At 38.9% G+C, this 13,657-nt stretch overlaps 2 protein-coding genes across 11 annotated transcripts; both read left to right on the top strand.

Annotated features, from left to right (window-relative positions):
* Positions 1–270: 270 nt before the first annotated feature.
* On the top strand, positions 271–5,118 carry LOC114839750. Its single transcript, XM_029121958.2, has 7 exons — positions 271–346; positions 2,271–2,338; positions 2,632–2,886; positions 3,029–3,373; positions 3,748–3,850; positions 3,960–3,999; positions 4,805–5,118. The coding sequence occupies exons 2-7, from the start codon at positions 2,290–2,292 to the stop codon at positions 4,865–4,867; spliced, it is 855 nt and encodes a 284-aa protein (XP_028977791.2). The 5' UTR covers positions 271–346; positions 2,271–2,289; the 3' UTR covers positions 4,868–5,118.
* A 2,409-nt stretch (positions 5,119–7,527) lies between these two features.
* LOC117594841 lies at positions 7,528–12,283 on the top strand. 10 transcript variants are annotated; one of them, XM_034293997.1, is made up of 9 exons: positions 7,528–7,572; positions 8,289–8,378; positions 8,505–8,750; positions 9,116–9,376; positions 9,532–9,891; positions 10,196–10,292; positions 10,401–10,440; positions 10,716–10,811; positions 10,995–12,283. In XM_034293997.1, exons 3-9 carry the CDS (start codon positions 8,672–8,674, stop codon positions 11,052–11,054), a joined length of 993 nt encoding a protein of 330 aa, XP_034149888.1. In that variant the 5' UTR covers positions 7,528–7,572; positions 8,289–8,378; positions 8,505–8,671; the 3' UTR covers positions 11,055–12,283. The 10 variants fall into 10 exon arrangements, 6 of the variants coding, with proteins under 6 accessions (XP_034149888.1, XP_034149891.1, XP_034149886.1 ...); XM_034293995.1 differs by lacking the exon at positions 7,528–7,572 and adding an exon at positions 7,601–7,895 and having other exon boundaries at positions 8,064–8,378; XM_034293996.1 differs by lacking the exon at positions 7,528–7,572 and adding an exon at positions 7,601–7,895.
* The last annotated feature ends 1,374 nt before the right edge of the window (positions 12,284–13,657 follow it).

The raw sequence follows: 13,657 nt of genomic DNA on the forward strand, positions 1-13,657 counted from the left end.
TACATGTTTGTGTCATGTTTTCATAAAGTATCAATTGGAAAAGTCCTATGGAGGTGAATTCTTTTGAGAGACACTGTAGCTGCACACCTCAGTAATCGTGAATTAAATAATCAGTTTGTTGATGCATAAATAAAATGGATCCAATCTGGGCTATATATCTTCCATTAATGGTCATCTTGAATCAAGTAAACTGTCACGCGTGCCAGTGTCTAAGAGGAAGGAAATGTCAATCCTTTCCGCTACTTATGCCCTGAAAACATTTAATGTGTGTCAATCACCCGATTACTTCATGTTTCTACAATGCCAGGAAACTGTTTATAACGGCACATCCTCCATCCTTCTTTCGGTAAGAACACTTTACATGATTTTGGTGATAAACCATAGATTATGATAATTTTAGGACTCAATGCTAGTAAGAATTAGATGACCTCATTCTGGCATGCCAGCGTTCCACTGGACTGAAGGGTTTTAAGGTGCTCAAGGTTTGATTTGGGGACATATACTGTTGAATATGTTTATGTACTGCTGAGCTGCATCACTGTGAGGTATGGTATTTTCACAGCTACGCTAACCAAATATGTAGAAAGTATGTTTCTGGGCGACATTTGACAAAAAAATTCAGGCCCCATTCAAAAACATGACAAAATCTGCCTTTTTAATTTGCTAAACATGGCAAAGGTCAATCTGTTTCTCTGCCAGAGCAACACTGCATGTTTCTATCCCTAGCAGGCTCCACTATTGCAACCCTGTTACACAAAAAGTGTAGACTCTTTATAAAATGTAAACAAAAACACAACACATTTGAATTGGATGCCAGCAAAATGTTTCAAAAAAGCTGGGACAGAGGCAACAAAAGGCTGGAAAAGTTGTGTATTGCAAGAAAGAGGATGAGTCACCCAAAGAGGATGAGTCACCCAAAGAGGATGAGTTTTTCAGAAGTAAAGATGGTGAGGGCAACTGCACCGGCAAATAGTGCAACAATTTAAGATACATAAAATTACAAAAAAGTTTGGAGATCTCATCATCTGCCGTACATAATATCATTAAAAGACCATAGGTTTTTAATGCAGCACATAACTGAAGGTAAAGAAAAAAAGAAATAACAGGTAAATTAAATGTATGTTGTAGATCCATAAAAGCACATAATCCTTTTTGCTCCATTGGGAATATGTAATTGGTCTCCTTCCTATTAGGAGATTATAATTTCGGAAACAATTGTGTACGGAAATGCCAGATAACATTGGAATTGGTCTGCCTCATTATTAATTTCCAAGTAGATAAAACAATAGAAATAATAGGTCCATAATGGAGTCGAGCATGCTTAAATTCACCAGTTGGCCAGATAGTTTCAGTGGTCACGTAAGTCAAAATAATTTCACATTTTTCCTGAGAGTAGAAAGATAGCTGATTTGTACAGCATATACAATGCACACAGTACACACACATACATACACACACATTACTACCTGTGGGCAGCCAACTAGAATGGAACAAGAGGGCTTTTAAATGCACTACCAAAATCACATGACAATGAATTTAACCAATTACATTTTCTGCTGTTGTAAAAAATTCATGTTTTCATACCTGGGACATACACAGAACTACACAGCACTACCCTCAACCAAACTGGCACTTTCAATCTCAGCATCAATGACACCATTGTTTCTGGTTCAGAACTCTGCAGCCAGACTACTGACTCACACCAAGTCCCAGCAGCACATCACCCCTAACCTCTGTGAGTTACACTGGCTTCATGTCTCCCAACGCATTGACTACCTCCTATTGACATATAAAGCCCTAAAGATTATCGCCCATGCCTACCTCTCTGATGTTCTTCCATATCAACCAACACACACACTATGTTCCAGTACTGCGGGACACCTCATATTCCCCAAGTCCAAGCTCAAAAAATTTGGTGACAGGGCATTCTCAAGGGTTGCTCCTCGTCTCTGGAACTTTCTCCCCAAAACCATCGGTGACTCTGAGACTATCCCCATCTTCCAGCAACGCCTCAAGACTCATCTGTTCAAAATCACCCCTAGCCACGCCAAATCCCACACTCTCAATCTTCGTTGTTTTCTCATAGTATTTCTTTTGTATCAGTTTTCCATGTCACTATTGTACAGCGTCTTTGGGTCCCTGAAAAGCACAATATGAATATAATGTATTATTATTATTACACAGACAGATGTGTTCATGTTGGCCTCTTAGTGGTTGTATTTAGTGTATTTATTTGCCATATATGTTGTGTTGTTGTTTATGTCTCTAAGACTACAGGAAGAAACAACAATGAGAACAACAGGAAGTGTGTTGGTGGTCGTTATCTGGTCTGTGACAGGTACAGTAAAGGACTCAGTCACTGTTTGAACTCATTTATATTGTGAGGTTCATTCAATAAAGAAAGCTATTGTGAAAGCATGCAATACATAACATTTCAAATAATGTAGTATTTTATGCATTTTCTAACTAATCTAATGTGTATCAAACATTGGAAAATGTGTTTGTAACACACTTGTTTGGAAAAATATGATTATGTTTATTTGACAATGTCTGTTAGTCTTCTCCATGTAACTTCAGTACTTCCGATCTCACTGAGTGTCTGTCGTCTGTGGTTTCCATTCACACAAATAGGAACTATGGCAACAGAATGTGGACAAACAAGCCAAGTGACGGTGTCTCCCACCAACCCAGTGTGGGGACAGGAAGTGATAGTGTCCTGTAACGACCCCTGTAGTCTGATTGACAACCAAAACCACACCTACATCTGGTACAAGAACGGACACCTAGTCGATTCCTCCATCCAGCAATTCAATGACACCAGTTTTTATACAACCAGTTACTCCTGTGCTGTAGATGGTTCTGAGGATCTCCACTCTCCTGTAGTTTGTAAGTCTGGATCCAAGTAGAATTTTTGGTTTTGCATCTGATTTAGATTTTTACTATTCATAACACTATTTCCAGTGCAGATCAGCTGATAAAAAAAGGTCACATTATTTAAACACATTGACAGGCTTCTTGTATATTTCAGGTGTTGTTGGTTCAAACTGTATCAATGTGACTTACACTTATCAGAGAATAATTGCCCCAAAGGGCTCAACTGTGGATCTTCCCTGCACATACCAACATCCAAATGAGCACACAGTCATAGAAATTAACTGGTATATCCAAGGAGAACGTGATGAGGGACCAACAAACCTGAGTTCATTGCCAGAGTATTCAGGTCGTGTGAAGTACCTTGGAGATAATGTGCGTGACTGTACCCTGAGAATCACAGACCTGAGAGAGACTGACTCAGCTGAGTACAAGTTCAGATTTAAAACACCGTATGGAGAGTGGGGGTACAGCTTCCCTGGAACAACTCTGACTGTAACAGGTAATATTGGACAAACATGCTGAAATCTATGCTTGAAGTGATTGTGAGAATACAAAATACTAGATCCTATACTACTACAACAACTCGTACTAATATCAAAATTTGCATATATTATTTTATATAAAACACATGAATTATTCTCTAAGAATTTTAAATAGGCTACAGGAAATATAGTAGTAAATGAGAACATTCATTGTCATTCTAAACATACAAAGACACAAAGATCATTCCCAAACACCTGTCAACACTGTTTAATCTGCCCTGGTTTCCTCTATGATATATTTCCCTGGTTTCCTCTATGTTATATTTCCCTGGTTTCCTCTATGTTATATTTCCCTGGTTTCCTCTATGTTATATCCCCATTCGTCATATAGGAATAGGACATGCTCTCCTGTCTCCCTGGGTCCCCGTGGTTACAGTGGGGGCCGTCCTCACTGTTGCAGTTCTTCTAGTCACCATCTACTGTACCATGAGGAGGTCAGCATTTCCTAGACAGATTCATGTCAAGTATACCAGGGACTGTAAATACAACTAATATCCACTAGATGTCAGTAGACAGTGTAACATACTCTGTCCCTCTTTACAGGAGATCTACAGGAGGAAGTGACGCTACAACAGACCCACAGGTGATTATTTCAGTTACCCTGATGACAACAATGTTCGCTACACAGTCTGGCTCTATTGTTATCTTGACATCTTTCTCCCCACATTGTCCACCCTGATCCAAAAAATGTACACAACTCTGAACATGAGAAAAATATCACTTGACTATGACACACTGAAAGTGGTAATGTTTTACAGTTATAATATTTTACAGTTGTTGTGTTTTACTGTTGTTGTGTTTTACATTTGTAGTTTTTTACGGTTGATGTGTTGACATGTACAGTTGTATTGTTTTACAGTTCTAGTGTTTTACAGTTGTTGTCTAGAGCACTTTGCAACACTAGTGATTTTATCTGTCAAGCCTATGAACATAAATTGCAGCAGCCTACTGTATGACAGAACTGGAATGGTACAGTAGGCCCATTAAATAAATGGGAGACCTGCTGACATTAGGTATGATGGGTCAATAAAGGACACCATTTTGTTTTAAGGAGGTATCAGAGTCAATATGTCCCTGTTACCTGTGAGGGCATACCAAGCCTCTCCTCCACTGAGCGACAGGCTGTGTTATTGCCATGTGATCTTCCTCTCTTCCTCTCTGGCCACACTCACCCTAAAAGTGTCTAGTGCACAATGTCAGTCACATATGACTCTGGTTCAAGTCCAGGAGAAGTTGTTAGTATGAACAGGTAGTAAACATGTGATACAAAAGGTAAACCAGATGAGAATATACCTTCAGGTTTCTACTCCACAATGCTAGAGTGTGTGTGTGTGCATTTACATATTATTATATTTTTATGGTGGGTCTTCCATTCTGTCTTCTTGCAGACCCCCACATTGACCAACCAACACATATATGCTGAGTCATCTGTTTATGAGAACTTAAGATAACCACCACAGAAACTGGACTGAAGAGAACCACCACAGAACCTGGACTGAAGAGAACCACCACAGAACCTGGACTGAAGAGAACCACCACAAAACATGGACTATGGCACCAAAGCTAAGTCTCTATTGTTACTGTGTTGCCACAGTGTTTCCAGACAAATTCAAACTTTAGACTATATTCTGTAGTTGATATATTTGTCCTTGTAATGACAATGTTCTATGCAAACATCTGTTGTAATAAATTACATTATATATGTTCTTCTCTGTTTAGGTATGTATCAAATGTGTTTGATTATGATTCAGCTTTTGTTGTGATTTTTGCCATTCATATATTCCTTTAGCTCTTTAGAGATTGATATGGATAATACTGATAACAGAATTAAATATTGTTTGTTCCTGGACCACGTGCTATTGATTTGTTCACTGATTTCAGGCAGACATATTTATTATAGTAAAATGCCAAATATGGAGCAAAATCATACTTATTATATTATAAAAGTAACTCATTTTAATTATATTAGTATAAACAAATGGTCTGTACCCATAAAAGACAGTTAACCATGCAAATCTATGTTGATAGTTGCAGTATTCATTGTGTCTGTAATGAACACATAGACCAGGGGTGTGTGGTTCCTATTGCAGAAACGCAACTGTCAATTAATTTTCGTACAGGGGAGTAGACAGGAGCAAAAAACGGTAGAGACGGGCAGGTAGGTTCGGTAACCAGGAGATCAGACCACAAAGGCAACGGCAAAGGCAGGAATAGACAGAGAGGAGAAACCAGAAGCAGGCAGGCAGGTTGGACTATCGGGTGATCAGTCCGCGATGGCAACCGTACAGGCAGGGTTAGACGGTAGGAGAATCCAAGGGGCAGGCTGACAGGTCAGGATGCAGGTTTCTAGATAACAAGATAGGACGGGAAGGGAGAGAACAACAGGCTGGGAGTCAACAGGCAAATGCAATGCGTTATACAACGGCTTGGCAGGTCCACTAGGAATAATACCTCACACTGGAGTGGAGGCAGAGCACAGGCTGAATAGAGAGGCAAGCAGGGCGCAAGTGTTTAGTATTCCGGTGATTGGGATCGGGATTGCTGGGTGCGTTCATGCGTATCGGGATGTGAAAGCGTAACGGTGGCAGGTGACGGGGAGGAGCTGCAAACACAGAACACTGCTGTGCTCATCAGGTTAAAACGGAAATTAACTTGACCCAAGTTTCATTTGGATTACATTTTTTACAATAGATTAAAAGAATATATTTAAACCTGGCCCAGAGTCTTTCACTTTCTTTCTGAATGTCTCTATACTTTTGAAGATGCCATTTTCCAGAATTATTGTCCTTCAAAGGGTTTCTCTAAAAGAATGAGGTTGTTTTTGACTAACTTGTTCATAATGGCTACTTCTACTATCATCAACTGGTGTCTCAATTTGATGTAGTGTATGGAAAACATTTACAATTAAAAATATTTAATAGAATATGATTACAATCTTTATGTTCATGTAATTTCCCCGTATTATTCTTCATGTGCTGATTCATACGGAGTACAGAAGAATTGATAGTCGGCATAGTAGACAGAGGTTTACACTAAATTACCGTTTAACAGTAAAAGCAGTTCAGGTTTGTCTGTACTCTCAGCCCTGCTTCCCTCATTGTCACAACAAGTACAAGAACATGGTCAAGTACAGTGTCACAAATCTCCTTAGAGATTATTGTTCTTCCTCTGCCTCTCTTTGATGTTGTCATCCATTGTTGCAGAACAACAGAGAGTTGACCTGCTGCCCTTTTTATTCAAGCCAACTTCCTGATTACCTCTTGACTAATGCTTTAAGATTGGTAATTGAATGGCAGTGTTTTCTACATGAGAGTCTGGTGACAAAGAGAGTAGTAGTGCAGGTGAGTAGTGCTTGTTGGTTTATATAAATAGTCTTCCACCTGGAAATTTGAAAATAGCTTCCTGTATATTGTTCATAAAAGCAGTTTTAGTGTGTTTGACTGTATCTTAGTGTGTTAGATTGTACAAGTATATCAGCAAATGAACCAACCTGTAATTTAAAACATTAGCTCTATGTTTTCCCGTTACAGTAGTCCACCACACAGTTTTCACTGGGTCACCTCTCATAGTAGGAATGAAGTTATCTGGATGATGTGCAGTGTTGGTCTCCCACAACTTCTGGTGATCTCTTCATGAGAAAATCATGTGAAACAACTTATTTGCACCAAGGTGGACTCCATTCAAATAATTATGTGATTCCATTCAACTAATAAAGACATTTTAGAAAATTCGTCCCAATTTTATTTTGTACTGATACATTATTGACATTTTGTGTTGATCAGGGTCAAAAAATCTTAATGAAATGACGTTTTGACATCGTGTTTTCATGCGGTATAAGGTGGAAAAGTCCATGGGGGGTGAATACTTTGTGAGACACTGTAGCTGCAAACCTCAGCTGTCTGGTGTCGAATAATGAGTTTGTTGACGGACAAATAACATGGTCCCAAACTGGTGTACAGATCCTTACTCTTGTGTTATATTAATGGTTATCTTGCATCAAGTCAACTGTGTCATGCATGTTAATGTAAAAGAGGAAGGAAATGCTCATTCCTTTCAGTTATGCTGTGCAAACATTCAATGTGTCAATCACCCAATTGCTTGTTTCTTAAATGGCAAGGAACTGACCTTAAGGAAAAGACCCTCTACCCTTCTTTCTGTAAGTACACTTTAAATAATTTTTGAGATAAACCATGGATTATGGTTAATATTGTACTCAATGCTCTATAAGGGATTACAAGGAGATAACATGGATCCAAACTGGTGTGCAGATCCTTACTCTTGTGTTACATTAATGGTTATCGTGCGTCAAGTTAATTGTGTCATGCATGGTAATGCAAAAGAGGAAGGATGTGGTCCACCAGATCTGTTACTTATTCTCTGAAAACCTTAAAAATGTGTAAATCACCCAGTTACATCTTGTCTACACATTGTCGGGGCAAGGAAAATTACTTTTAGAAGGAGTCATCTACCCTTCACCCTGTAAGTACGCTTTACTGGATTGTTAATGACAACCTATATTTTATGATAGATTAATGATGTTTTTGGACTCAATGCTCTAGTCAGGCTTCAGAGAATAAAAGACATATGGAGCAATATATTTATAATTATGTGTGTACAAAAAAGGTGGAAATGTGATGGGTCTTTTAGGGATCTGGGTTGAGAAGGCATTGGGAAGCTGAGACCAAAACACCCAACAAAAATGGTTCTATAATTTATTCAAGGCATGGTTGTCCATTTGTTTCCACATTCCAGTATAAATCAACACATTTTCAACCGTTTTGAAAGAATTCCATTATCTTTTTCCATACATCAGATGATAATGTTGTCCATTTTATTTTAAAATCAATCAATCACGTACAAACATACAAAAAGGGGAACAGGAGACGAGATCCAGGATGCAGAGATCCAATGTCTACATGTTCCATGTTCCAACTCAGACATGTCCTGTTAAGAAAAATTCAGGTCAGCTACCACACAGCTCCAATCTGTCCCCAGAACACTACCTGACAAACAGGGGGTTTAAATACACCACTGGAAAGTCACAAGACAATTCAAATAACCAATTTCCTGTTGTTGTAAAACATTCAGGTAGTCACCTGGGACCTAACCAGTACTACACAGACAGTTACGCCCCCTCCAAAGGCTCCTGGGTGAAGAGGAAAAGATGAAGAGGGACAACCACCCAAGATGTGTTCATGTTTGCTTCTTAATGGTTTCAAGTGTATTTATTCAACTGTTATAAAGTGTTGTTGTTTATGTCTCTAAGACTACAAGGTGGCACGACGATGAGAGCTACAGGAAGTGTGTTGGTGGTCGTTATCTGGTCTGTAACAGGTACAGTAAGGACTCAGTAACTGGTTAAACAAATTTATATTGTAAGGCTCACTGAATAAAGAAAGATATTGTGAATACAATTCTTGAATGCCAACAATTCAAGAAGCATGTGAACTAATATATTATATTATTAGTATTAATATTAATAATTATTTTATGCATTTATATTATGCATTTTTTCTGATAGACATTAGACTTATTTTAATGTGTATCAAAACATTTTAAAATGTGTTTGTAACACATTTGTATGGAAGAATATAATTATGTTTATTGACAATGTCTGTTAGGCTTCTCTGTGTAACTTCTCACAGTACTTCTCTCATCTCACTGAGTGACTTTCCTCTGTGGGTTCCATTCACACAAAGCAGGAACTATGGCAACAAAATGTGGACAAACAAGCCTACTGATGGTGTCTCCCACCAACCCAGTGTGGGGGCAGAAAGTGATATTGACCTGTAACGCCCCCTGTAGTCTGAGTGACAACCAAAACCACACCTACATCGGGTACAAGAATGGATACCGTCTTGTCGATTCCCCCCTCCGGCAATACACTGAAACCAGTTATTATACACACAGTTACTCCTGTGCTGTAAATGGTTCTGAGGATCTCCGCTCTCCTGTAGTCTGTAAGTCTGGATCCAAGCACAGTTATTGAAGTTTTGCATCTGATTCACATTCTTACTATCCATAATTTTCATTTTAATTTTCCAGTGTGTATCAGGAGATGTAAAAACAATTGTCAAATAATCTAAATACATTGACAGGATTCTGTATATTTCAGGTATTCTGGGTAAGTCCTGTTTCAATGTGACTTACACCCATCAGACAATCTCTGCCTTGATCGGCTCAACAGTGGATCTTCCCTGCACATACCAACATCCGAATAACCATACAGTCATAGAAATGAACTGGTATATACAAGGAGAACGTAATAAGGCGCCAACAAACCTGAAATCATTGCCAGAGTATTCAGGTCGTGTGAAGTACCTTGGAGATAATGTGAGTGACTGTACCCTGAGAATCACAGACCTGAGAGAGACTGACTCAGCTGAGTACAAGTTCAGGTGTAAATTCACCTTGAGTAACAATAGGTTTGCAGAGTGGGGGTACAGCTTCTCAGGAACTACTCTGACTGTCTCAGGTAATATTGCACAAACATGCTGAAATCTATGCTTGAAGTGACTGTGAGGATATAAAATACTTTACTGTATACAGTACAACTACTAAAACTAGTACTAAAATGAATATTTGCATAAAATAATATTTATACAATACATCAATGAAGCTGCAAGAGTATTTAATAGACCACTGGAAAATGGTAATTTTTGAGAACAGCTGTGGTCATTCTGAAAATACAAAGAATCAAAGATCATTCCCAGACATCTGTCTCAACACCTTTATATCTTCCCTGGTTTCCACTATGTTATATCCCTAAATTGGAATAGGACATGCTCTCCTGTCTCCCTGGGTTCCCGTGGTTACAGTGGGGGCCGTCCTCACTGTTGCAGTTCTTCTAGTCACCATCTACTGTACCCTGAGGAGGTCAGCATTTCCTAGACAGATTAATGTCAAGTATATCAGGGACTGTAAATACAACTAATAACCACTAGATGTCAGTAGACAGCGTAACATACTTTATCCTCTTTACAGGAGATCTACAGGAGGAAGTGACGCTACAACAGACCCACAGGTGATTATATCAGTTACACTGATGACAACAGTGTTCTCTACACAGTCTGGCTCTATTGTTATCCTGACATTTCCCCCCACAGAGTGTCCATCCTGATCCTAACAGTGACATGTACTCAGCTCTCTCCCACACAGAGTGTCCATCCTGATCCTAACAGTGACATGTACTCAGCTCTCTCCCCCACAGAGAGTCCATCCTGATCCTAACAGTGACATGTACTCAGCTCTGTCCCCCACAGAGTGTCCATCCTGATCCTAACAGTGACATGTACTCAGCTCTCTACCCCACAGAGTGTCCATCCTGATCCTAACAGTGACATGTACTCAGCTCTGAACATGAGGAACAGATCAACAGACTACGACACTCTAAATGTAAGTACAGCATTATGTTTTATTTTGAAGCAGCCTAAGAGAGTCTGAGTGAGAGAGAGTTTGTTTTTCAGATGTGTATTGTGTGTGTGTGTGTGCGTGTGTGCTTGTGCACGTGTGAACATTTAGATAATATTATTATCTTACATTTTTTAATGGTGGGTCATCCATTCTATCTTCTTGCAGACTCACCCACTGACCAACCAACAGATAGATGCAGAGCCCCATGTTTATGAGAACTTATGAGAACCACCACAGAATCTGGACTGAAGAGAACCACCACAGAACCTGGATTGTAAAGAACTACCACAGAATCTGGACTGAAGAGAACCACCACAGAACCTGGACTGAAGAGAACCACCACAGAACCTGGACTGAAGAAAACCAACACAGAACCTGGACTGTATAGAACCAACACAGAACCTAGATTGTATTCGCTTACTTTCTGACTGTCTCTATACTTTTGAAGATGCCATTCTCCTGAATTATTTTCCTTCACTGGATTTCTCTAAAAGAATAAGGTTGTTTTTGACAACCATGTTCACAATGGCTACTTCTACTATCATCAACTGGTGTCTCAATTTAATGTGAAGTAGTGTTTGGAACACATTTACATTTAAATACATTTTAGAGAATTTGAATACAAGCTTCACATTCATGTAATTTTCCTGTATTGTTCTACTTGTGCTAATACATACAGAGTACAGAAAAATGGATAGTCAGCATAGACAGAAAGGTTTACAGTAAATTACCATTTAACAGTAAAAGCAGCTCAGGTTTGTCTTCCTGCTTCCCTCATTGTCACACCAAGTACAAGAACATGGTCCAGTACAGTGTCACAAATCTCCTTAGAGATTATTGTTCTTCTTCCTCTCCCATGTCCACCTCTCTTTCTTCCTCGTCCTCTACTTCTCTTTGACATTGTCATCCATTGTTCCAAAACAAAGGTGAGTTCACCTGTGGTCCTTTTTATTCAAGCCATCTTCCTGATCACCTCTTGACTAAGTAGCTAATTAGTCAAGTTAAGTAACACACTGACAATAGTGTTGAGAATGTTGGACTTGTAATGCTTCGAGATTGGTAATTGAATGGTGACAGTATGGTGACAAAGAGAGATGTGTATGTTTTAATATGAATGGTAAATGGTCTTCCACCTCAAACTTTGAAAAAGGCTTTGTGAACATTGTTAAAAAAAAAAGTTTTAGCATGTTAGTGGTTGTGAAAAACTGTACAAGCATCATAGTAATCGAGAAAATCTGTAATCTAATCATTATCTCTTGTTTTCCTGAAATCTGAACCTTTCTTACTCTATGAAATTGTTGCAAATAGAAACTCAGATATGACCTTTTTCATGAAATAAGGACTGATTTTGTTTCACATGATTTACTCAACTGAGTTTTGCATTTTTGGTGGAGAACTTTATTAAACTGTTTTTGTGGAAAAGCAATAAAAAATAATTATTTTGTGGGGAAAAAGGAGTTCTGTTGTTGTTTTTGGGTTATGATGGAGGTCTGCTTGACCCCAAGTTCAATGAAAGTGACTCAGATATCAAGATTCTATCTTAAACAGGAAGGACAATATACAACCTCATTGCTATTTGTCATCTTTGAACATGTGACACATACACTGTGTTTCCTCATTGTCAGTCAGTGTGAAAAAGTCAGCATAGTCAGCAAACATGACAAAACTATGCAGTGTGTAAACACAGGAGAAAAACCTTATAACAGTCTGTGTGGTTTCCATAAGCCCCTATGGTTTAATGGCAGTCGGTGGGTTGTACATGCCACATGAAGAAGTTTGAACAAGCCACTCAAAGACATTCACAGACGTGTCACAAAGCCACTCCTGTGTTGTCTTGGCTGTGGGCTTTGGGTCGTTCTGCTAAAAGATCCACCTTCAGCTTAGTCTGAAGTCCTGTCCACTCTGGATAAAGTTTTCTCTGGATCATCTCTCATGGTAGGGATGGTGTTATCCTGATGTGCGGTGTTAAGGAAAAGGTTATTTATGATACTGGGGCCTTTTTTCGGAGTATCTATCCTAATCCTGGACTGTGGAGAATTTCTTTTGAATGAATGCTGTTTTGAGTTATTTTTTTTTTTAAAGGAACCCTCTTCCAGCTACAACAAAAGTGAACAGGGCAACGGACATAGCATTCGAAATACATGCGGTTTTCCAAAACGGGAAGGCCAGGGTATATTGATATAGGTCTCTGGATGTTTAGTATGTTCAAAAAATTGTTCAGTTTCAAGTAGAACATAACCATTGATACCAAGCTCGTTTTGACACATTTTGTTCAGGAGAACATACAGAGACCTACATGTATATCCATACACAGCAGCCTTTCCATTTTGGAATGTATCATATATTTTCGGACGCTACATCTTTTGCCCCGTTCAGTTCCAATTTAGCCTAGAGAGACACTGCAGGAAAAATTGTAAACACTCAAAATGAAATTAATTCCAAAAAATAATGTCTCCATAGTCCAAGATTAGGCTATTGTCTGAAGGATAAAAAATAGCGAACCTTTCCATGATGTGGAAAAGTCCAAGGGAGGGGAATCCTTCTGAGAGACACTGTAGCAACATACCTCAGTTGTCTGGAATTAAATAATGAGTTTGTTGACGGACAAATAACATGGTCCCAAACTGGTGTACAGATCCTTACTCTTGTGCTATATTAATGGTTATCTTGCATCAAGTCAACTGTGTCATGCATGTTAATGTAAAAGAGGAAGGAAATGCTCATTCCTTTCAGTTATGCTGTGCAAACATTCAATGTGTCAATCACCCAATTGCTTGTTAAATGGCAAGGAACTGACCTTAAGGAGAAGACCCTCTACCCTTCTTTCT

Source organism: Esox lucius, chromosome 9, assembly GCF_011004845.1.
Source record: "Esox lucius isolate fEsoLuc1 chromosome 9, fEsoLuc1.pri, whole genome shotgun sequence".
Taxonomy (NCBI): domain Eukaryota; kingdom Metazoa; phylum Chordata; class Actinopteri; order Esociformes; family Esocidae; genus Esox; species Esox lucius.